The 24,615-nt window shown below is 56.0% G+C and overlaps 2 protein-coding genes across 2 annotated transcripts; both read right to left on the bottom strand.

The window, feature by feature from the left end:
* Positions 1-636: 636 nt before the first annotated feature.
* PEX6 (peroxisomal biogenesis factor 6) lies at positions 637-15,113 on the bottom strand. Its single transcript, XM_084284173.1, has 17 exons — positions 14,184-15,113; positions 13,932-14,095; positions 13,122-13,205; positions 12,441-12,543; positions 12,142-12,278; positions 11,946-12,057; positions 8,964-9,172; positions 8,273-8,465; positions 7,841-7,917; positions 7,601-7,733; positions 5,288-5,493; positions 5,146-5,207; positions 4,723-4,831; positions 3,432-3,548; positions 2,729-2,806; positions 1,535-1,674; positions 637-1,202 (listed from the first exon to the last, which is right to left on the bottom strand). Exons 1-17 carry the CDS (start codon positions 15,093-15,095, stop codon positions 1,066-1,068), a joined length of 2,973 nt encoding a protein of 990 aa, XP_084140299.1. The 5' UTR covers positions 15,096-15,113; the 3' UTR covers positions 637-1,065.
* A 4,201-nt stretch (positions 15,114-19,314) lies between these two features.
* On the bottom strand, positions 19,315-22,119 carry VSX1 (visual system homeobox 1; the record flags this gene model as incomplete). Its single annotated transcript, XM_084284179.1, has 5 exons — positions 19,315-19,580; positions 20,116-20,296; positions 21,092-21,215; positions 21,405-21,483; positions 21,711-22,119. 5 exons carry the CDS (start codon positions 22,117-22,119, stop codon positions 19,315-19,317), a joined length of 1,059 nt encoding a protein of 352 aa, XP_084140305.1.
* Positions 22,120-24,615: the final 2,496 nt, after the last annotated feature.

Below are 24,615 nucleotides of genomic sequence, written 5' to 3'. Positions count from 1 at the left end.
GCTGGCAGCAGTCCTGGTGTGGGCAGCACCAACACCCCGCGGGGCTGGGGCGCTCACGGCTCCCTGCTTTACCCTGGGACTGCCCCGGAGCTGTGGGAGCAGCGGCAGGGACCTGGCAGACACAAGGCAGCTGCTGGCCAGCTGCCCGACATGCACAGCTCAAGTGTGGGGGTTATTTGGCACCCTTGGCAAAGGCCAGAGAGCAGCGCACGTGTGGCAGCGAGGTGAGACAGGGCCTCGGGGGTGTCTGGTCCAGCTCACGCTCAGCGCAGGTTGGCTTAGATGGGGCAGCTCCAGGCTGCTCCAGCCAGGGGTTGGGGTGAGTATTTCCAAGGCTGGGGGCCCCCTCTTTGCTGCAAGAAGTTTTTCCTGGTATCTAGTGGGATTTTCTGTTGCTGCCACTTGTCCCTGTTGCAGCTCCTCCAGGAAGAACGGGGCTCCCTCTGCAGGCAGCAGCAAGGTTTTCCTTCATCTTCTCCAAGCCCCACAAGGGTTGGTGGCCCCAGCCATGTGCCTGCACTCCCCGTTCCCTGCCGGACGGACGTGGGTTCCTCTGGGACACCCAGTTCTCCCAGGGGCTAGCAGGGACTGTCCTGAGCACCACGGACAAAGATCTGAGGCCAGGCAGTGCCGCAATGGAGCAGAAACCTCTATTTATTCACGGAGACCATGTCAAGGCCAGGCCCGTGGCAGCAGCATTGCCTCATGTCCTACAAGTGACTACCTCCAGCCCGCGTCCCGCTGCCAAACTGGGTCCAGTTTTGGCCTCGCTCTGCTGTCCTGGGACACCCCCGTGCTGCCCACACTCACCAGACTCAGCTTCTCCCCTGCCTGGGGTCACCCTGGCCTGTTCCTGGGTTCTCCTCTACAGCTGAGGGATTGCTACACAACCCACCACCCGGGGAGGCTGAGCAGAACAGCGCCTGCACACGAAACTGCACGGCCACTTTTTCAGCCCAGCTCAAAAAACGGGGTCCACCAGCAGGGCGTCTGTTTTCAGCCCAGTTCTCTCGCTCCTTTAGCGCATCCTCCCCTTGGTTCCTCCAGGCCCACCTGCGCTGAGCGTCAGCAGGCAGCAAACTTCTGCTGGATGTGTCTGTACCTGAGCAGCTCCTGCTCAGACACCGACGGCTGCAGCCTCGCAGCAGCCTGCAGGAAGTCTTCCATGGTCAGGATGAGAGCAGAGCTCTCTGTGTCCAGCCCTGCGTGAGACAGAGAATGGGAAAAGACTGAGAGCAAAGCACTAGGGCGGCTGGCAAGATCCAGCATCCCTCTCTCCTGCCAAGGGAGGGAATTTGGCCTGGAAAGAAAACCCGTGCCTCTCTTTCCCCCCAGGGCCAAGCACTGGAGGTGGAGATGCTCACACACGTCGAAACTGCCTGCCAGTAACCCACAGCCCAGCGCTCAGAGACAGCCCCGGAGCCTCCGAGGCTCTCCTCCCGAAGCCCAGTTACTGCCAGCAGCTGTAACCGCCCTCCCTGCCCCTGAGCTGGGCAGCCACAACGCCTGGGATGGGCTGGGGTCGGGCTCCCACCTTCCTCGATCCATTCCACCTTGCGTTTGACGGCGCACATCATGGCATCCGAGCACAGCGCGTAGATGTCTGCTCCTGTCAGCTGAGCCGGGCATTTTTCTAGGATGCTGCTGAGATTCACGGAAGGATCCAGTTTAAACCTGCCAGGAAACGAAGCCACAGGTGTCAGAGCCACAGGACAAAAATAAAAACAGTCTGGTAGATATGCAGCAGCCAGAGTGACTGGGCAGGAGGAATCAGAGGCCACAGAGTCACACCCCATGTTTAGCAACTTCTGGACTCTGCTCCGCACGCTCCAAAAAAATCAAAGGGCTTTGTTTGTTTGTTTATGTTTGTTTGGTTATTTTATTTTTTTAACCACAGTCATTTCTCTTTGAAACATCCCCACAGCGAGGTCCTCTCTCCTGCTAAGCAGGATCAAAGGCAACTTCAAGTCCTCACTCAGGGAAATTAAACGCTCTGCACACCTGGGAACAGCCTGCAGCCAGGGCTGAATAAGAACACGCTTAATTACAGACAGCAGGAACCACTGGAACACCAAACCATCCCATCAGAGCCACACGGCAGACAGCAGCAAGCCTCCTACGGCACGAAGGAGCGCACAGCTCTGGAGGGCACGGCTGCCAAACCGCACGGTGTGAGACGATGCTCGCAGCCCGCCCACGCCCTCACGTCTCCTGCTAGCTCATCCTCGAAAGGAGCAGCGATGACAGCGACCCATGACACAAAAGTCCTAGCTAAAGCAGATGCAGAGCAGATGCTCTGCTGCTCACCCAGCTGTTGAGGTGTAACTCCACACCCACATTGCACAGCTTGCTCTTCTGCTTCCAGAGATGCTCTCCGGAGCTCAGAGAAGCTGGAGAAGCAGCCAAACCCTGCTGCTTGGTGACCCCACAACCAGTGTTTTATCTGGGAAACAGAGAAACGTGCACAGAGCATGGGCTGCACCCCTCAACATCACAAGACAAGAGGCAGTACGATGGACAGAGCTGCCTTCACCCTCGGCTCTGGAAAAAGCAGCTGACGTGCTTGTGGAAGTCTTGCAGAAAGCAAGTGGGACCTTCCTGCTGTGTTGGTGCACTGCAGCCTCACCACACGGCCAGGATCCTCAAGCAAGGGGTGTCCTGCTCCTAGGAAGGCTGCCACCCACCGCAAGGTGATGGAAAGGTGCTGCAAGAGAACAGCATCACTCACTTCCTGGTGACTGCACTCAGCACCTGCAGCTGGGACTCCCGGTCTTCATTTATGCCCACATACACCAGCTTGTCAAACCTGTCAGCAGAGAAAAAAAAAGAAAAGAGGTGGTCAAGAACAGGCCCAGAAACACCTGCCACTGGTGCTCAGCCCTGTGCACCAAAACTGAGAGGTGGTGGCCCTGGGGCAGCTCCTTCTGCTGTCAAGTCCACGGACAACAGAAGACTTTGAGGGTGTTACAGATGCTGGAGGTCAAGGCTGCTCTTCAGAGGGACCTTGGCAGGCTGGAGAAATGGCCTGACAGGAACCACACAGGGTCCAGCAAGGGCAGATACAAAGCCCTGCCCCAGGGCGGGCAAACCCCAGGTACGAAGACAAGCTGGGAGAGAGTTCTCCAGAAAAGACCCTGGGGGACCAAGTCCTACTGCCAGTTTGGTGTCACAGCGAGACTCCTACTGCCCTGCTCAGCTGCTGGGGCAATAACCAGAGTAGGGGGGGAAGTAACAAGCACGGTAGCTTGTGCTGCTGCTACAGCTATCAGCTCTGGCCTCGTGTCAGCTGCCTGCCTTCCCCAGAAGCCAGGGCAGGCTTTAGGAAGAGTCTCTGCGGGGGGGGAAGGTGGCAGAGACCCAGCTCAGCTCATCACCGGCTGAGGTGCTCTACAGCCCTGCCCTGAAGCGAGGCAGGGTTGGAGGTGATGTACCTGCCCGGCCGGAGCAGCGCGGGGTCCAGGAGGTCAGGCCTGTTGGTGGCTCCAATGACAAACACCTCCCGGCTGGAATGAAGGCCGTCGAGCTCAGCCAGGAGCTGCGAGACAACTCTGCAGGGAACAAGATGGGATATTCACAACTGGGCCCTGGCAAGGCACTGCTGTCACTCCCAGCCACCAAATAGAAGAAAGAACAGGGGAGACCACTAAACTCCACATCCTGGGCTTCACCTCCTACTTCTCTTCCCTAGAACAGCCCAGACACAGCTGCCCAGACTCTCCAGGCACAGCCAGCGATTGTGTGGGCTCATTGCAAAGTCAGCACAAGCCCCTGGTACCAAGACGGTCCTTCCTACTTGCACTTGTCTCTGAACCCTTCCAGGCTGGCTGCACGTGCTTACAACTTGCTATCAGACGCTGGCAACACAGACCAAACATAGGCAGGCACGCACGGCTAGGGATCGGATTCCCCACACAGATGTGCTGGTCAATCCCAACTCTCCCTGCTACGTGGTGCTGCCCAGCAAGCTCAGCTGCAGGGCTGCCCTGTCAGTCAGTGCTGGGGACTCCCTGGTGGGCCTGCGATGCTGCTGACCAGTCCTCAGGGCAGCAAACAGCACACGGTGCTGATCTAGTTCTGCAAACCACCGGGCTCAAGGACATCTGGCAGCAGAGTTCTGCAGTGCTGTGCAGGCCTCCTGGCATAGGGGAATCTCAACCAGTTTCTGGCATTGCCTGAGCCAACCAACACAAACCATACCCAGCCCCTTCCAAAGCAATTGCTTTGTGTGCATGAAGACGGGCGCTGTGGGCACATGGTGGCACTGCAGAACCCCTCCTGGATGGTGAGAAGACTGGAGAGGGACTATCAGCTCAGCATAAGAGCCCTGGGGGAAGTCACCCTGTTTCTGGGCATCGCCAAGCTGTACGTGCTTTGCTTCTACCAGAGGCAGCTGAAAGGTTTCCCACTGCAAAAAGCAGGGGTGTGAAGGATGGCCTTGGAAGAGGCCAAAGGGAACAGTTGGCAGCCACAGAAGCAGTTGGAGGAGGCTCAGTTTTAACCAAATGTTTGCACAACAAGCTTGGGCAATCAGGAATCTGCTGCAATGCAAACAGCCGTACTATGAGCCTGAGAGGAGACAGGCCACGCAGAGGGTTTGAAGAGAGCAGGAAGGGAAAAGGGAGATAAAGAGCTGGGATGGACTCTGCCTCGCTGGGCCACCCCGTGCACCCCTAGCTGAGGCAGACATGCCTGCTCTCCCAAGGACACGCCATGCTCGCTCACCTGTCCATGACACCCCCAGAGTCTCCACTCCGCCCACGATTTGGGGCCAGGGAATCCAGTTCGTCAAAGAAGATGATGCAGGGAGCAGCTGCCCGGGCTCTGGCAAACACTGGGAGGAGACAGAGAGCACACGAGATGAGAAAAGCAGGAGGAGCAATCAACGGGACCTGAATGGAGTCACCAGCAGAGAAGAGCTGAAGAGCTGTGGATGGAAATCAGCTGCCTGCTGCCTCACCACCCCTCTCTACTCCTGCCAGAGGGGCTCAGAGAGAGCCAGACTGGGTGTTAGGGACTGCTGGATATATGCCCTTGCTGCCTGCTGTGGATGGGTGTTTGGAAAAGCGGTTTAAGCACTCCCCCTTCCCTCTGGCACCACAGAGCAGCCCCTCTGGCCACGTGCAGGCTCAGGACGCTTCCACTCACCGTTACGCACGTTCTCCTCGCTCTGCCCCACGTACATGTTGATGAGCTCCGGCCCCTTCACGCTGCAGGGAGAGAAGGGAGCTGGTTAGAGCAGGGCCAGCCAGCGCTAGGAGAAAGCCAGTCCTCCTGCAAGGCTCTTCACCTAAGGAAGGTCATGGTGCACGTGGTTGCCACGGCTTTTGCCAGCAAGGTCTTCCCTGTGCCGGGAGGCCCGTACAGCAGCAGACCAGAGCGGCACAGACCCAGCGACAGCAGTTCTGGGTGCTCCAGGGGCAACTGGATTGTGTCCAGGATCTCCTTCTTCACCTCGTGGAGCCCACCAACATCCTGCCAGGACACGGAGGGGATCTGCACGAGAGGGAGAGTCCCCGTCAGCACTTCTTCCTGAGCCTGCCTGTTCAGCTCTTGCTCCAGTCGTCGGCCTCTCGTGCTGCAGGGCAGCAAGTCAGCCCCTCACCACACTGCCCAGCCACCTGAGATCCCCTTAGGGACACATGGGGGAAGGATGAAAGAAGGAAAAACGGGCCTAGCAACTTGTGTTTAGGGCACTTTGTCCCCCACGGTGCTGAGACTGAGCAAGGGCTTCGCAACAGTGATAAAACCTGGGCTACTAACAGCTCTGTCACGTGAAGGAGGATGTGAGAGCCAGACAGCCTGGAGGGCACTGCAAAAAGCTAGCTGCTTTTGAAAAGGGGAAAGCAGGAACAAAATTCATGGGTTTACAAGTAGGTAGGGATGGGGCCAACTGCAAGTATGCAAGGGAGGTTTGCTAAGTGAGGAAAGACAGCAAACTTGAGAGGGGGGAGCCATGCCACTTGTGTTATTTTATGCTAAAAGAACCTTGGAGGAGGATGCTCTGTGCAAAGCCTTCGAAATAGCAGGAATGCCACAGCCTGGGTGACAGATCCCCCAGAGCCAGAGCAGCTCTCATGGGAACACGCAGAGAAAACAAAGCCCCAGCACGCTGCCCCCAGCTGCTGGCTGGGTGGTGAACAGGTGCCAGCACAACTGGGGAGTTTAAAAATAGGCCACAGGGAAATTCTTTCCCCCTCCTTTGGCTCCCTCCCCTCCTTTGGCTCTCCTTGCTCTGCTACTCGAGATGTTATCGCGCTTTTCCTCCAGCTGTCCAGCAACTCTGCCGGAAAATCAGGTCTGACAAGATAAGGATTTCTAGAAAAAAAAACCTAAAGCCAAAGATCCCAGGCACCCTTCCTTCACCGCTGATGAATAGAAGAGCTGCCTTCTCCCCCACGCTCCTGCAGACATCAGCACAAGAGCTGGAAAACTGCAGGGTTGTTTTCAGAGAACATTGCAGCTGTAGGACACGCTGCAGATGCTGCTAGCAACTGAAGTTTGAAATCATTTTTTTCTCAGAGGCTCAAGCTGGCATCCCATTAACTGCAAAAAAAAAAAATTATGTGACTAACCAGAAAAAGTAAGCACGGAACCGAGAGTTACATACGTTGAAAGTATCCGTGTCTGCTAATGGGCTTCTTGAACCCCAGCCAGTAACTAAGAAATCGATAACGGATTGCAAAATACAAGCAGAATTAGCTTCCATTCACACAGCCCGCTGCCGAGCATGCTCTGTGGTTAGTATTTGGCTTATAGTGAACTTGGTAAACACACCTCGAAGCAGAGCTCGTTTGGTTAATTCCTGAATTAATTAGATACCGAGCAGCCCCAGAGTAGCTCCCTGCTGACAAGAGCAGCGAGGCGACACCTCGCTCGGGCAGGACTGCAAACGAGCAGCTGGGGAAGGTGCCAGAACAACTGCTCTGAGGGCAGCGTTTCCAGCCCTGTGCTGAGCACAGTCGTCTGCACGTGGGGGCAGGGAGAAGAGGCTCTGATCATTTTGCTTGGTCCTGGCACTGCACTGCCCAGCAGAAGTGGTGACCCCAAATACTGTTTCCCCGGTCACGAGCCACCAGAGGCAGAGCACGTTCCTCCCCAGGAGCTGACTGCTGGTTTTCTCTCAGCCCCCTGTCCCTTTCCCTAAAGGATCCCCAACTTTTTTAACTGCCCGGCTCTCGGAAAACCCTGTGCCAGCTCGAGCCATGGCCAAGGCCACGGATCAAGTTTAAAGCTTCTCACACTTGGGGAAACTCCCTCTGCAGGGAGGAACCTCTCCATGTTCCTATATGCCAGGCAGCTGGAGAGACCCCAGTGAGGCAGCAGCCTCTTGAGAGGCTGAGCGATGCAGCCTGGCACCCCTACTGATGAAGCTGCCTCCAATTAGGGCTGCAAAGGGCTTCCCTGAGCAAATCCAAAGCCAACGGGGTCCAAAAAACACACCTGGACTGTTTTTCATGGCTTGGGGAGTATGTGGAATGAGACAGCAGGAAGCAACATGCTCGGGCACAGCACAGGTCTGGCAAAGTTTGAGAGAAGCATCTTGAGCCACAGAGAGAGAATCTTTAGAAGAACAACCCCCTCCTCTGCCCCAGCATCCTACCTTTGGGGCTCCCACTGCCTGTGAGTGGGCATCGTGCAGCTGGTCCAGAGCAACGCTGAAATCCTCCTCAAGCACTGGGAAGCCAGCAGTGCAAAAATCTCTCTCTACTTCCTCACTCAGTCCACCTGGGAAACTGGCAAGGAAAGAGAAGGGAAGGGCTCAGGCACTGCCCTGCTCCCAGCACGGCCGGGCTCGCTGCATCCCCACCCTCCCCGCCTCCTGCCAAATTGCCCGGGCTACCTCAAGGCCTGGATGCGGGTACAGGCAGCCCGGCTGCTGTGGGACAGCAAGGCACAGAAATCCCCCAGCACAAAACCCTGTGAACGCGGAAACAAAGAGTATCAGTTCAGTCCAGCCAGGCCATAAAAGGTGTACGGGAAAGGTTCCCTGCAGAGCTGTACTCTGAGCTTCTGTGCTTTGGTTGATGGCTACGATTTGTCTTTTGTTTTTTTCCTTTCCATTTTTCAAATTGACTTCTAGCAGAGCAGAGCCTCAACCCTCTGCAAGAAGCATCGATTCCTCAGCCACCAGAAATCTGCTCTTAAGACTGATGTCTGAGGACTGGGGTTCACCACTGAAGATACTGACTGGGCTACGGGATTTGTCCCTTCTCTCCCATCCTGCCATATCACAGGGCTGCCACCTGCCACGTGTCGCTGTGGTTTCACTCACTGCAGTCCTGCGGGCCAGCTTGGCGAGGTTCACTTCTTTGCCCAGAGGAAGACTGGCGGTCAGCACGCTCAGCATCGACCTCCGCTGCTCCTCGGAAAGGGCTTCCATCTTCACCTCATGAAGGAAAGCAGTCTGCACATCTGTAGGAACATCCTGGGGTCTGCAGGTTGTGCCGATCACCAGGACAGGGTGGCTGTTGAGAAAGGGGGGCAGTGAACGGTTGCAGCTCTGTGAAAACCTCCCCCTCCCCACTGCTGTCACCCACATCACATCACTCTCCAGTAGTTGCCTTTCCTCTGAGAAACGTGCACGTGCTAGCCAAGCTCTCCCATATACCACTCTCCTCCAGCTTACCCGTGAACTGCTTTGTGAGCTCTGCCCCCAACTCAGGCCCCTCAAGTGACGTCTCATCTCTTCACCTGGGGCCTCCCTCCCTGCTCCCTGGTGTTTCTCATCTGCTAAGGGATTCTCCTGGGGTCTAGCTCTGCAATCCCAGCAGAACAGCTCCGCAGACCCTGCGACCCTTGGCATGCCTCACAACTACGCCAGCTTTGCTCATCTGAATAAACTCAGAAACCAGCCCAAACTTGGACAATAAGGCCCCCTGAGCCCCTCAGCCTCAGAGCTGGGGCCAAATGACATAAAAAAAGTAAAGGAAACAATCATCCTGGGTGCCCAACAAGGTCTGTACCTCAGGGCTGGGTCTCGATCCAGAAGCAGCTGGCGCAGAGTGGCGATGACCCTGGCGTCCTCTCCCAGCATGTCCCGGTCCCTGCCCAGCAGCTCTATGTCTTTCAGCAGAAGCACGCAGGGACGGAACTGCTGGGCCTGGGCGAAGGCCACCTGTATTTTCTCCTCCGTGGCTCCACTGGTGTCACCGCACAAGCTCACGCAATCCACCTGCAAGACAGGCCACACAACGCACGGACTGCAGGGGCTGCAACATGGACAGCCTGGGGACTGGGAGCAACGCTCGCTTCCATGGAGCCTGCCGTGGGCAATCCGCAGCTGGAAGGGGTTTTCGGGAGTATCTGACATGCAGAAATGGCAGTTTCCTGATTCTCTGCAGGAGGACAGGGGGGCAGGAGGGTCTTGGCTGAAAGAGCTGAGGACGAGGGAGTGGAGAAGTCAATGAAGGAGATGTCACGGCTCAGCCAACCTGTGCTGGAAGGAAGGGGAGAGCTGTGGAAGAGAATAGGTCAGGGAGAACAAGGCGCCTTGGAGGAACAGGGTAAAGAGCAGAGGGGAAGGCTAAGGGCACTATTCAGCTCAGCGCCACACAGGCTCAAAGCGCAAGAGAGAGGTAGAAGGTAAAAGGAGAAAAAGAAAAGTTGTGGGTGGCTTTACACCGTTTACTAGGCAAACACTGCATAAAGTCATCCAAAACGGAGAGGCTGCTGGTGAGCTCTGGAACAGCAGCTCCAACACTGCTGCAAACACACACTGCTGCCTCCTGGTGCTGAGAGGTTTTGCACAGAGAGGAGAGGAAATCTGCTGGTTGTTCTGCAGCGTTGCCAGAAGTCTCCAGATATGGCTCCTGCACACTGAGAAGCCAGAGGTTTAGCAGTGGATCTGTGACAAAGACTCCCTACAGGACATTTTGCTTGGAACAAGACACAGTGCTGGGCAACGGCCAGGGCTTTATCTGCCTCCCCCACTGACCCACTGTTATGGATTTACTCTCGTAACTGCTCTTCTCTGTCCAAGTAGTGCCACAATTTAACAGGACCCAACTTCTAAGCAAAAGAAGAAAACCCAAATATCCAAAATGCTTAGCTTGTTTTCTGTGAGTTTAACAAGACCCACACGAAAGGAGTAAGCTTATGTTTTCCTTCCACAAAAAGGAACCTTCAAGCTCTTTTCTACTCTAGCTTTTTTCTTCTTCCAAGTCCTTTTAGAGTTTGGGAAGCTCTTAGAAAAGTCATCCTGCAACTTCCAAGCCCCTTACAAATATAAATCTATAGATTCAAGGAGATTAAAGAATTTGAGGAATACATCCAGACTCTCAGAGTGAAAAAAAAGGAGTGCGCAGAAGGAAAACGGCATTTTTAACAAGTCAGTGAAGACAGTGTTTGTGTTCAGAACTCTAAGTGCTGTTCAGAGACACGGGCTAGACCTCATATTGTCCATAAAGTTTACCCAGTGTAGCTGCAGCTGTGAAAACCTACCAATGGCTGTACTGGTACAGACCAAGAGTCCACTTAGTCCACTATCTTGTCTCCATGAATGGCCACAAGTGGCTGCTTAAGAAAGACTAAGATCAGGGTAAGCATTTACAGCCCTCTGCCCTTTGCTCTCCATGTATGGAGAGCAAAGCCAAAGTTTTCATGAAGCCACTGACATAGAACAGAAGTGTTGATCCTGACTGGTGACAGCCAGCTTGAAATCCAACACTTTTCTTGTAAAGCTACCTCCAGAAAATTTTATCTGGCATCTTACTGCTCAGTCACTTTGTCTCATTCAACCTCTCCTCTAGCCCAAGGACAGTCTGTCCATCTGTCTCCTCGTACCTTTAATGGCTTTGTTTTGAACAACCACCAGATCTCAATTCATCCTCTTTCCCACGTCATTTCTCAATATGCTGAACAGCACAGCTCCCAGTCCAGACACCTGCAGAGCTCCCCTGCTGATTGTGAAGGTACATCAGCTACCATCAGCTCAGACTCATCGGACCATCATGTCCCAAACCTTTAACCAGCATTATATCCAAACCAGGATCTTCACTCGCATCTCACCGCCACAGTTTCCCAAACAGCCTTTTCAAATCCTAAGTAGACTGTCTCAGTCACGCTCCCTTCACCACATGCTTGCTGTAACACCTTCAGTAACCTCCTGAAGGCTTACTGGACAGGGCTTGGCTCTGCAGGAACTACAGGGATTATTTCCCAGCAGCTCACACACATCCTAGTCTTTGCTAACGCCATCCTTCACTCTAACCTCAGTTTTGTGTCCTTTGAAGGATGTTTCTTGTTTCCTTTACCCTCCTGCTCATCTGCTCTGGCTTCAATTCTCTTTTCTCAAGCCCATCTCTGTATGATCTATGCAGTTGCCTTGTGTTACAGAACGCTGTCCCTCATTTGCTTCCATAGCAGGACTTCTTACCTTGGCCAACTCTTTTTCTAAACAAACCTCATTTTGAGGTCATTCCCCTTTCCAAAGCCAAGCACAGCAATGGAAGATGTGGGGGCTTTTGTGTCCTCATGGACAGATTCTCAGTGAATGGAAGGAAGCCCACCTACAGCGCAGCTCTTCTAAAGGCAGTGAGATTTTGAAGCAGACCTGGCACACACGTTGGTATCAAACCGACGGCCACCTTTCTTTTGTAGGATTCCTGCCCAGCTGGGGAAGATCTCAGTGTGATCTCTGCCTCACTCTGCAACATGCTTTTTATCAGGGACAACTGCAAACACCTGGTGTCACTGCAGTTCCTGCCCTCATCACCTCCTCAACTTCTGTGTTTTCACTTGGTGCCAGCCTCTGGGGTATGGTTCCAACTCAGTGCCCTACCCAATGATGTGAAATCCCCTAAAACACTACCGTGTGCTGCACTGTCTGTACAGTCAGTTAGACTCACCGAAATAATAGTTATTAAAAAAAAAAAAAAAAAAAGGTAGAAAGGCAACCTCTGGGCCGAGAGATCATAGAATCATCAACCAGCCAGAGGAGGAATTACCTTGAAGAGGTGGAGGTTGAGGCAGCTACACGCAGCTCTGACAGCCATCAGCTTCCCACTGCCACTTGGTCCTGAGAGGAGAACGCTGCCCACCCTGCTCAGCGTGGTTGCCCTGTAACACAGAGGCAGTTTTCCCAGTGACTGGGGAGCAGGGCCCCAGCTCTCCCGAGGCGTGAGGGAAGGGAATTTAACTCACTGACTGTTCAGGTGAGGCCGAAGTGCATCGCAGAGATCCTTCACAACATCAGAGAGTCCGGCAGGAGACAAGCTGCTCCAGAACTCGTGACTGTTATAGGCTGGGGCAGATGGGACAGCACTGTTTGTTGAACCCACCTGTGAGGAAAACAGAACAGCAGCTGAGAAAAGACAGCTACCAAGCAACAGTCTGTCCTGAAATGCCCTTCTACAAGAGCACAAGCTTCCACAGGCACATCTGGCATCTGTAGAGCACCCTCAGGCTCAGTACACCCTCCCTGCCCTCCTCTAACATCTTACCAGATACAAAGAGGTGTTCTGCGTGTCCGCCAGGTAACCCTCAGACTGCTCGCCTTCCACCATGCCTAAAATCTTCGTCACTTTGAAGTACAGCTCTGGCCACCTAAAGGAAAAACAAGTAGTCAGAATCATGGAGTCAAGATCTGGAAGACAAGAACATCCATCAGCCAGGAGCCAACTGACAGGCAAGGGTAGGCAGAGAGACTTTTGCTTCCTGTCTGGCTAGGCAGACCAAAAGGACTGTTAACAGCTACAGCTTCCCCTGGTAGCTTCAGCCCACAGGTACTGCTGGACTAACTTCTAACTTCTCATTTTGCCTTCTTCTCAGAAAGAGCAGTCAGGCACTGGGATGGGTTGCCCAGGGAGGTGGTGGAGTCACCGTCCCTGGAGGTGTTCAAGGAAAGGCTGGACATGGTGCCTGGGGATGTGGTTTAGTGGGTGATGCTGGTGGTAGGTGGATGGTTGGACCAGATGATCTTGGAGGGCTTTTCTAACCTTAATGATTCAACAATAATCCAAGCAAAACATTTCCTTCTTCCCCCAAAATAAGAGGCAGAAAAACTGTCACCTCCAGAGACAGGTAAGAACGGAATCTGCTGTCTTGTTTCAAGAGAAACAAGTGGAGAAGAACCTTTTCTCTTTGGTATTCATGTGATAGCACCGTAGTTTACTGCCACCTACCTAAGGAATTTGTCTGCATTTACATCTAAAAACTCAGCATGCCCAAACGTAGGAACACACAGGATGTCTCCCTCCTGGACAAGCCTAAAAGAAACAACAACAAAACACAGTTTCAACACTGAAAAACAGTAAATTCTTCTTGCATGTCCTCCCCATACCACATCTGTTTTTACAGAAAAGAATGTCACAATTTATACCAATTCACTCCTTCCTTGCATTCTAAAACCAAAAATAACCACTTGAAGATTTGGCATGCATGGGATGAGAGTAGCTGCAACCAGACTACTAAGGGGGAGATACAGAAGATGAACACTGTCAAAGAGTGTCACTTCCCGACAAAGTCACCTTCTTGTGCCTGGCTAATTGCAACAGCAGAAAGCCTCATAACGAGGCTTCTGAAAAGGCTTGGGGGCAGGTTTCACAAGCAAAGACTACAGCACATCCAGCTTCCCAGTCACTGATCTTCACTCAAAGCTGAAAATTGCGTTTATGGACATGCCCCAGAAGGGAAGTCTGCGGGCAGTCCTTGGGAGCTTTTGGTGTTGGATGATAAATTATAAGGAAAGAGATTTAAGGGTGACTTTTGAGGGACAGGACAAGAGATGCTGCTTGGAAGTGAACCTGTGTGAACTCATGGGGAGCAGATGGTGCAAACGGACATTTGGAAATACTCTCCGTAAGCATTCTGCTATTGGTTATGCGTGTAATGAACACGTATTGGATCTGGATGCCACAAACACGCAGCAAGGGTGCAGCTCACAAACAAAACCCCCCAGGAACAGAAATGTGTGGCTTTTCTGCGTGGCTCACCGGGGCGTTTCAAAGTGCTTGTAGAGAATACGGTCATAGACTCCTCTGGCACTGTAGGCTGGCGAGCAGACGATCTCTAGGTGCAGCTCCTTGGCGAAGGGCGGCACGGACAGCAAGGACTGGCTTCCTTTCCCCTCCGCAGCACCAGCCTTTCCTTCATACCTCTGTGGCAGGACAAGGGACACTATGAGCCACCCCCAGCTCCCTCCTCAGCTGCCCCCCAGCCCACCACCCGCTCCCCGCAGCACTCACCTGCAGACAGAGGAGCCCACCGCCGGCAGGGTCGCAGCCCAGGTTGAAGGCGAGGGCCGGCGCCAGCAGCGCGGTGCCATCGGGGGGCTTTCTGCGGGCAGCCCGCGGGTACTCCCAGGCGGGCGGGCGAGCCAGCAGCGCCGCCAGGTGCTGCCGGGCCTCCCCCTCTGCTCGCACCCGCACCCACTCCCCGTGGAACAGCCCCAGGGCCAGCAGCCCGCGCCGGCTCACCCACACCTCCGCCCCTCCGCCGGCGCCACCACCGGGGGGCGCAGCCTTCAACCGCGGCCCCTCAGCAGCCCGGGGGCCGGCGGCGAAGCGGGACACGAGCGGCGGCGCTGCGGGGCGACGCCAGGAGGCGACACCACCACCGGGCGGCGGCGGAGGGGCCGCGAGGGCGACGCGGGTGCCGCTGCCCAGCAGCCCCTGCAGCGCCGGCCGAGCCTCCAGCACCAGCGGGCCGGGCCCGGGGCCGGCTCCCGGCAAGGCCTCGCCCCTCCTCGCCAGCACCGCGCCCCCCGCCGGCCTCCCCCCTCCTCCGCCCCCCGCCGCCGCCGCCAGCAGCACCCAGGCGAGCGGCGGGGGGCGGCGCAGCGGCCACACGGCCACCCTGCGGCCCGCAGCCAGCCCCAGGCGGCGCAGCAGCGCCCCGCGGAGCCACAGCTCGGCCCCCCGGCGCCCCGCCGCCTCCAGCGCCACAGCGCTCAGCAGCACGGCCTGCGCCCCGCCGCGCCCCGCCGGCCGCACGGCCAGCACCAGCCCGCCGCCTCCTCCTCCGCCTCCGCCGCTGCTCCCAGCGCCGGCCCGGCCCCGCAGCGCCGCGCACAGCGGCTCCGGGGCCAGCAGCAGCGCCGTCACCGGCGCCAGCTCGGCCGGGGGAGCGTCCAGCGGCCGCAGCACCGCCACCGCCATGGGCGCCGCCACGACACCATAGAGACGGGGGGAGGGAGAGGGTAGAGCGGCCGCGGCGCGCAGGCGCACAGGGGCCGGGCGGCCTCAGGGTATGGAGGGGAGGGGCAGAGCGGCTCGCCCGCGCGCCGCCCGGGTCATAGAGTGGCGGCTGGTAGCATAGAGAGGCAGCGTCCTCCATTAGAAATTCAGTAAAAGCTCAGAAATTCACCACAATAAACTCATCGCCTTCCCGCGCCCCTTCTCCCACTGAATCACCTGGGTTGGACTGCCACCTCCACGATCACCCAGTCCAACCTCTGACCTAACACTACCAAGTCCTCCACTAACCCGTATCACTCATAGCACTAACCGCTAACCATATAACCCATAGCACTAAGCTCCACATCCACATAGATGTTTTTTTAAAAAACACAAGGTCTTTTAAAAACCACCTCTGCACACTCAAACCGTAAAATTTCTTTTATTGGTGATTCCAAGAGGTAGCTACCATTTCATAGCACTAACTCCAGATATCATAAAAGTTTAATACTTCTTCTCTTGATTTCAATGGAAGAAAATTTAGGCTCTTTATTACTATTATTATTACCATTCTTAATATTACTAAACATTAATATTAATAAATTACTATTATTAGCAATAATATAAAGTAATAATAATTAAACCCATTTATAAACAAATCAACTGCATGTAAAAAGTATGCAAATACTTGCTCTCCAGAAGTCTGACAATTACAGATTGTCACAGTAGTGGTACCTCCTATAATAGCTTTCTTTATTCTTTTTCTTTTAGGGAAGCAGGCAACAATCTTGTTCAGCTTCATCAATGAACCAGATCATAGGGTAGAGTGCACCCTCAGCAAGTTTGCTGATGACACAAAACTGGGAGGAATGGCTGATACACCAGAAGGCTGTGTTGCCATTCAGAGGAGACTGGAAAGGTGGAGAGCTGGGCCGAGAGGAACGTCACGAAGTTCAACACAGGCAAATGCAGTGTCCTGCACCTAGGGAGCAGTGACCCCCTGCACCAGTAGATGTTGAGGGCTGAGCTACTGGAAAGCAGCTCTGCGCAGAAGGACGTGGAAGTCCTGCTGAACACCAGATAAACCATGAGCAAACAACGTAACCAAGAATGTGACTGTGTGCTCTAGGTGACCATGCTTGGCAGAGGGGTGGGAGCAGATGATCTTCAGAAGTCCCTTCCAACCTCAGAAGCCATTCTGTGATGCTATGAACAGACTCTTAAGAAACTCCTAGCAGAATGTGGCTGGTGGTGCCTTGTTTCACAGTTTCAGCGCAGAACAGCTCCTAAAGCTTTAGCCTTGAAAAAGGCCAGAACATGTCAGGTCAGGGAGCTCCATCTGTTTTCGTTTTCGTTTTCGTTTTGCAGCCTTCTAAGCAGAGGGGAGAGCTCTTCCACCGAACGAAGAAGCAAGAAGCTACGGAAGTGGTGAGAATGGTAAGTGCTGAGTGCTCTCACCTCCTTGACACTAGTGGTGAGAGCAATGGGGGAAATTAGAGTGACACCTTGTGGTCTCCCCAGTACAGGAAAGGCACTGCTGTGTGTAGTGGGGGCCCAGCCCAGGTCATTTGTGGGGGTGAGGGGCCAGGGCACACGGCACACAAGGGCAGGCTGAGGGATCCCCTTTCGTCAGCATTGAGGTGAGAAGGCTCATGTGTGGGCCTGGCTGCTGACCATCAGCCCCCAGCAGAGCAGGTTTCTCAATGCGAGTCCTATAGTAGCCAAACCCCTGTATGTGGCAGCAGTCCTGTAACCATCTCTCGATAACTGTAAGCTTTCAAGACTGGGTTGGATGAAGCTTTGAGGCTTTGGTCTAGTGGGAGGCATCCCTGCCCATGTCAGTGGGGTTGGAACACGGTGATCTTTAAGGTCCCTTCCAACCCAAACCATCCTATGCCTCTGTGAACCATGCCTCAGGCCTGTAGTTCTCCCTGCAAACCACCACCCTTTGCAGCACAAAATGAGAGCTGGGAGCCCGCCATGTCCTGCTGGGAGAGCTCTGCACCGCACATGGGGAGGGGACCGTGCTGTTCCCCTTGTTGCAGTGACATGGTGCTCGTGGCTCGCAGTGCTGTGCCCAGTGAGAGGTGAAGAGCCAGGCCATCTGCACATGGGCAGGGCAGGGCAGAAAAAAAAAAAAAAAAAAAAAAAAAAAAAAAAAAAAAAAAGATTGCAGGCATCCAGTGCCAGCATGGCACAGCCCAAATAAAGGGTTTGCAGATGCTGCTCAGGCAGGATTAGGCCTGCAACGTGCTAAGTCTCGGCTCTCACAGAGCCTAATTGCTGCTGCAGTAAGCCCTGGCTAGTCCTTTCCTGAACTGTGCCCCCCCACTCCATCATATGGGTATTTTTTTTCCTGCAAAGCTTGTATTTACCATGCATATGTTCCTCCCCCCCAGCAGGCCTGACTGTGTAGAGGGGGGGGTTGAAGGCGGGATATTTGCAGATGATGGCTCTGCTCTTCCCAGCCAGCCGTCTCCCCCTGTGCCCCCCAGGTCCCTGCACAGCACCAAGTCTGTGAGGAGCTGCCACCAGGCTCAGCAGCAGGGACAGGGACAGGTGACAGCATCATTACACAGCCACGCTCCCATTGAGCAGCATTAGGAAACTTTCCAAATTGGGATTACTCAGATTGTAATAAAGCCTTCTGATAATTTTCAGTTAGATTTTGGCCAGCAGATAAAGCTGGAGGTGTTCCAGGATAGCCGTCACAGTGCACACACAGGCCAACTCAGCACGGTGGTGAGAGGAGGACTGGCTGAAGCCCAAATTTGAACAGCTGGATAGCCACAGCACCCTTGCACATGCCATCATGGCTGGGGATGCTCATGGGGCTGCCGGAGCTGTCCTGCTCCATGTACTTGCTTGGGAGGCTGAGGTACACTACCGGTTCCTCCAGCACTGGTTCACCTAGCCCAAAATGAGCTCCTTGTGTTTAATCATGGGACATGAGGACACAAAGCCCAGCTCTGTACCCTCCAGGGCAGCAGGTGTTTCTGGATAAGCTCAGGTCTTGGGTGAAAATCAATCACCTTTGGGCATGTGGAGGCCGCTGAACTGGGCCTCAGCTCTGGAGAGACACATGAGGGCTTCACTCTGCTCCCCTGTGTGAGTACACAGCGCTCAAGCCCTGTTTAGGCACGGGTCTGTCCAGGATCTTCTCTAAGCTAGCACCTATCACAACACCTGCCAAAGTGAAATAAAAGAAATCACAATGCAGAGTGTGAAAACCAAAGATACACCACAATTTTACTTACGGATGCATAATAAATAAATGGACAAAACGGGAACAGCCGCATTCCAAAATCCAGATCGCTAAAGTGCTTTTAGACATAAATATAGGACAACCAAGAAACGCCTCTCACATTACACTATTTACAGATAATTACAAAATGTTTTCTTATGTCAGTTCACAAAACTGTTTAATTGTTCCAGGGTACTATGGCTTGGTTTTCAAAAAAGGTCTGTTCTAGTATGCATAGCATGGCAGGTCACATTCAAGAGTGTACAAAATTGTTGCATAACAAAAACGTCTTTCCCCCCTTCTCCCAGACGTGAGTTAGGGAAGCTACACAGTGTAAATCCAGTGGTAAGGCTGCGTTGGCAGGCCAGATCCTCAGGAGGTATAAACTGGTAGGCCTGTCAGGTTACACCAGCTTGAGGAGGGACCCTACCATGTTTAAAAACCCCGCTGCTGGTTGAGGTGGGAGAATTGTGTGCTCGAAGCAGAGGGACTTGCCACACAGGTGCTGTGCAGGGGTGGCAGTGCTCAGAGGAGGCGTTTGGAAACTCCTGCACCATCTCTGCACCCGCATGTTTGGGAAGGGAGCGATTCCCATTGCATTGCTGCTCTTTGTGCTCCTGGGTGGCCCAGGACATGTTCACATCCCAGAGGAGAAGGGAGGCTCTTCCCGAGCAGCCTGTCCATGCTGCCCGAAACACGGTCTCGTCTTCACATTGCTCTTGGCTGTGTTGGGACACCTCTCCCACCCTCCACCCTGGCTGCATCTGTGCTCTGCTGAGAAGTGAACAGCTGACAAGTGAAGGGACAGAGGCAGGGGGAAGGTGTCTGGGTTTAGAATGCCCTGAATTCAGATAAAAGTTCAATGACTTCAGAACAAAATATATATATGTGTGTTAATAAATATTCTTATCTCCCCAGGAAGCTGTGAGGTCTGGCCCCCTGCGGGGCAGCCCAAGCTCAGTGGTCCTTGTCCTTTTGCTCCGCAGCAGGGTCCCCGTTGATGCACTGCCTCGGTATGCTCCTCTTCTCGTGCTTGGCTGTCCTGGAGAGGTCAATGGCTGTGTCCTCAGGGTTTTTCGTGGGGCTAAGTTTGTCAGAGCTCCTCTGGGAACTGGCCTGCTTCCCTTGGAGTTCCTCCTCATCTGGCTCCGCTCGCCAGCCATCTGCCAGCTTCTCTTGGCTCTCCGCCTTCCTGCTCACCTCCATCGACTTTTTGTGCATGCCTGGCAGGGGGGAGAGAGCAAAGCCAAGGGTGCCGGTTGCTTATTCCTGCCCAGAACTGCTCAGCATCATCTCCCCAGTCGAGGGGAGTGTGCTGCTCTGCCCTCCTGCTGCTTCCTTCTACTGTCACATCTGAGGAAAACTCATGCTAGCTACCACCATGCCCAGACCCCAGGTCTTCCTGGAGCCTTCTTTTCTCCAAGCTGAACAACCCCAGCACCCTCAGCCTGTCTTCACAGTGCTCCAGCCCTCTGATCATCCTTGTGGTCCTCCTCTGGACCTTCTCCAACAGGTGCCTGTCCTTCTTGTGCTGAGGGCCCCAGGATAGCTCTGACATAGCATTGTCTTCAGCGAGGGGGGTGATGAATTCCCAAACCCCCAGCCGCTCCCACAATGACTGCTCACACACTGAACCAACACACAGCTAAGTGTCTGACACGGTGGATAAAGGTTTTCCCTTCCCTGGCTGTTCGGTACAAGGAGGGAGCGAAAAACCCCAAACCTGCAGCTCCTGCCCCATTCTGGCCTGATGCTTACCCAGCAACCAGGGGGCACAGGACCCCACCAGCCCGCTCTTGGCGGAGTTGATGATGGACTCGGGCAGCGGGATGGAGTGCCGCACCATGGCGCCGTACAGCCCGTACTCGGCCATCACGCTGCTCCGGCCCCAGCACTTCTCCCTCTTCCGCCACTTGGCTCTTCGGTTCTGAAACCAAACCTTCAGGGGTAACAGCCAGGAGAGCACGGAGGGGGTGGGATGTGGGGAGGAGGTGGCCCCACGGGTGGGCGTTCGGGATAATCGGGCACGGGGGAGCGCATCCAGGGCAGGGGGGCAGCCGCGTGCGCGGGGTTCAGGGCACGGGGGAGGGCGGCCGGGGCAGAGCCACGGAGGAGGATTTGGGGAGGGCACACACGTGGGTGTCAGCGAGAGAGGAGAGGAAGGGGGGGAGAGGGAGCACACGTTACATGAGGCTGGCCCTGACCCGGGAAGGTGCCCCCAGCCCCAGTCACCAAGGGCGACCCCTTGGTGTGCCCGCAGAGCCCCTGTGCTGGCTCTGCACGAAGCCACCGACGTCTCCTGAAGGGGTCCACATCGCACTGATGGGTGATGGCAGAGGGTGCTCAGGTCCCTCTCCCCACACCCTTCCTGTATTTAAAGGCTCAGGAGGTGTCGATACAACCCGAGTGCTGTCCAAACTCCCACCCTGTCCTTAAGACGATGAGCTGCTCCACAAGGGGGCAGGATCAGGCCCTAAAATACCACCCCAAAGGCTACGTGAGCAAGCTGGGGAGAGCTTTGGCCCAGTGCATCACTCCTGCCTGAGTTGTGTCCCCAGAGGAAAGAGCTGAAGAGCCGGCAGTGAACGGCAGCTGCGTGGGCCAGCACTGTGTCCCCCCATCCCTGCATGTCCACTTGGGTGGGAAGCCGAGGAGCCACCCCAGAGGCTTCAGCGCCACCACCTTCCCTCCACCTCCACGCACTCGCCCTACAGCAGGTGCCACGCAGCCCTACCTGTATCCTGTCCTCCGGCAGCTCCGTCTTCACCGCCAGCATCTCCCTGGCGTAGACGTCGGGGTAGTGAGCTTCGTTGAAAGCCTTTTCCAGCTCCTCCAGCTGGTGGGCTGTGAACACCGTCCTGCGGAGAGGAGCCAGCGTCCTGGGACAGGCTCCAGACCCTCCCGAAAACATCACCCCCTCCCCCTGCTGCTGCTTCAGCTCTTGTAGATCCCCTTCTCCTTGCTTTTTTGGGGCCACCTGCCCCTCCTAAGGGACCTGGGGAAGAGCAGTGGGGTGTGCGGGGCTCGGCCCAGCCCTCGAGCCCTACCTGTGCCGCCTCTTCTTCCTCTTGATCTGCGAGGCCGGCATCTTCAGGTCGCTGGCATCCCCGGACAGGCTGTCCTCATCTGGTGGCAGCACGGGGACGGGGGGGACACGGTCACATCCAGACCCTTCCCATCCAGACCCTTCCCATCCAGACCCTTCCCTGGCCCCACGATGAGCGGCTCCCCCCAATTGCCACCCATGCCACCCATGGGTGCCCCTTCCCCTCCTCCCCTGTGCCCAGAGGGGGACAGCGGAGGGGACACGGCCACCCCGGACGGGTGTCATGTCCGTGGGGACAGCAGCTCACCGGACACGCTCTCCTTGTGGCGACGGGGGGCTGGAGGTGGCCCGGGGGGACCCGCTCGGGGTCCTCGAGCCGGGAGCAGCGGCAGGGGGGCGGGCAGCAAGCAGGGGGCTCCCGGCCCGGCCAAGCCACACAGCAACCCCAAGCCCAAGCCCAGCGCCCCGCCGCCCTCGTAGCCTCCTGCGGGCCCGGGGGCGGCCCCGGGGGGCGGCTGCAGCTCGGCCTCCAGCCCCAGCAGGTCGGTGATGGCGAAGCCCTTGGCCCGCAGCCCCCCTTGGCTCGGCCGCGCCGCCCGCTCGGGGAGGGCGCTGCGCATCGCCGCCGGGCTCGGGGCCGCCGCCACCGGGACCGCAACGGGAACCGGCACCGCCGCCGCCGCCCGGCCCCCCGACGGCTCCCCCCGGCCCGGCATCGCCGCCTCCTCCCGGCCCGGCCCCGCAGCGGGCACCGCCGCCCGATGCCGCTTTTATGGGGCCGCCGCCGGGCCCGGCCCCGGGCACACCCCGGGGCGGCGGGGGGGCGATCCCGAGGCACGGATTAGCGGCCACCGGGCCCCGAGCCCCTCCCTCGGGTCCCCCCCCGGTCCCTCCCCTCGGGTCCCCCTCTCCGGACCCTCCCCTTGGTCCTCCCCATCCCTTCCAGCCCGGTGCTCTCTATCCCATCCCCTCCCGGTCCTCCCCATCCCTTCCCTCCCGCTCCTCTCCACCCCGTCCCCTCCTCTCCCTCCCGTTTCCCCACCCCGACACCCTTCGGGTCCCCTCGGTGCTGTCCCCACGTCCCCTCTCCTCGTCCCTCCAGCCCCACATCCCGGACGGGGCGTCCCGCCCGGCTGCTGTCCCCCCCCACTGTCCCCCCTGGGTGTCCCCTCTCAGCCCGGAGCCGTTTCGAGGTGCCTGGCCTCCCGGCTCCTTTTGGCTCCCAGCTCCTTGCACCTGAGCTGCAATTTCTTTCTTTGCTTTCCCCCCCTTTCCCTCCCCTTCATCTGTTTATGGAAACGATTTACAACCGGCTTACACGGGCAGCCTGATCCAGGCCTTCCCGCTGGACGGCCAGATTAACCGAGGGTCCTTCTGATAAAGATAATTACAAGGGGACTCCGCATTAACTTTGCATTATTAAAGAAAGACCCAAATCTCCCCTCGCAAGCTGTTCCTGGGATTAGCAGAACAATAACTTTCATTTAGGATAATTGCCGTGGCCGGCGCTGGGGGCTGGCGGGGGGGGGGGTGCCTTCGGGTGATCGCGCTTCACACCACCAACGGGAGGTGGGAAAAGGGGGAAATCGCGCCCCCAAAGCCACCGAGGTCCCCATGGACTGGGCGTGCAGGGATGCTTGGGGTGTGCCCACCCAGAGCTGCCCCCCACCCGCCTGGGGATGGGTCACCCAAAGTCCCCTCGGGCACCTTCACTTCTCCAGAGTGTTTTTGCTGCAGGTTTGCTGGAAGCGGAGACTTTCACTGCTAGGCAGGGAGGATCTGCCACAGTAATTAGAAGCCCTAATCCGGCCACCACCCACAACAAATTTCCTGTCCGAGCAGATATTAGTGGATAAAACCCTAATTTTTGACGTTGTCCCAGAATCAGCTTGATTTCAGCAGTTTACGTTAAGGCTGAGCTGTTGGGAGAGATGATGAAGCCTTAAATATGCATATGGCCTAGTCATTTGGAAAGTTTGGGGATAAAGCACGTATAATTGCTCCTAATCAGTTTATGAAACATAAAAGCTCAAACCCAAGAGAAAGCCGATAGACGCAGAAATGGAAATAGCGATTAAATCTCCCCACGCCGGCGAGGTGGCCTGGATACGGGGCACCAGGGATGCGCCCGCTCCGGGCACACGGCTCCAGGACGGGGCAGGGGGGGACACGGGTGGTGGCAGGTCCCCTGGCTGTGGTGGCGAGGGGCATCTCCGAGGGGCATCTCCACCGGTCCTGTGGACAATAAATCAGTTAAAGGATATCTTGATATACGCTCATCAGATAGGATTATCTGGGATTAGACTAATCAGTAAATGTTTCTCTGCTCATTATTTTCCAGGGAAGATTTTCAGCTGATTCTCCGACGCCGAAAGATTATTAATCGCTTAAAGAGCAGAACATCAAACATCGCTCTTGCTCTAATTTCCCTGTGGTTCCTCCCCCCGCAGCGGGCAGGGCGCGTGTGCCAACCAGACCGGGAGCCCAAGGGTGCCCAGCACCCAGGACCCACACCCTAAAGCACTTTGGGATGGCACCAGAAGGGCACCGGTGGGATGGGTGCCCAGGGCTGACCCCTCCAGACCCCGGGGTGAGCCTTGCCAAGTCCTTGTGGGATTACAGTATGCGCTAAGTGAGTCCCAAACCAGCAGCCAGCGGGGTTTAGGGGCGCCTGTCTTCACAGGAACGTGAAGGGAAACCTCAGAAGGATGCCCACTGACCACAGATCCACCTTCTGTAGCGATGAGGAAGGGGAATCAAAGAGGAGGCACTGAAGGGACTGGTTTAGGGGATTAGTAATGGGATAAGGCAGCTTTCACCTCCCTGGTTTGGATATGAATCAGGTCAATAATAAAGGAGAGTCTGCACCATCTGACAGTTCGTGGCTGCTCGGAGTGGAGAAGCCTCCTGTGCTCCATGGGCAGGGAGCGCACAGCCACCATCAGACCAGAGCTGGCAGCCTCAGCCAGGCGGTCCCTGCTGGCTCCATGCCGTGCACCCCACATCCAGCTCCTGCCCCAGTAAACGGGATGGGAACACCAGCAATTTGGCAAGGGGGAAGAGTCTGGGGAAAGGTTTCTGCCTCAGCAAGCTCAGACAGAAGGAAAAGGGCTTTTCTTCCACCTCCTCCACCTCCAGCTGGGAAAGAGATGGCCAAATAGTCTCCATTTTGGGGTGATGGATCTGTGGGGGCAGGTGGCACAGCCAGGTTA

This window comes from Netta rufina (genome assembly GCF_964035555.1).
Source record: "Netta rufina genome assembly, chromosome: 3".
NCBI classification, from domain to species: Eukaryota; Metazoa; Chordata; class Aves; order Anseriformes; family Anatidae; genus Netta; species Netta rufina.
Note: the sequence above shows the minus strand (reverse complement) of the source record. Positions and strands in the feature narration are given on the sequence as shown.

Coding starts and splice junctions, on each gene's coding strand:
- PEX6 (XM_084284173.1), bottom strand. CDS start 15,095: ATGGCGGTGGCGGTGCTGCGGCCGCTGGACGCTCCCCCGGCCGAGCTG. Junction 14,096..14,183: donor GTGGGCTCCTCTGTCTGCAG/GTGAGTGCTGCG, acceptor GTCCTGCCACAG/AGGTATGAAGGAAAGGCTGG. Junction 8,466..8,963: donor GATCGAGACCCAGCCCTGAG/GTACAGACCTTG, acceptor CTTTCTCAACAG/CCACCCTGTCCTGGTGATCG.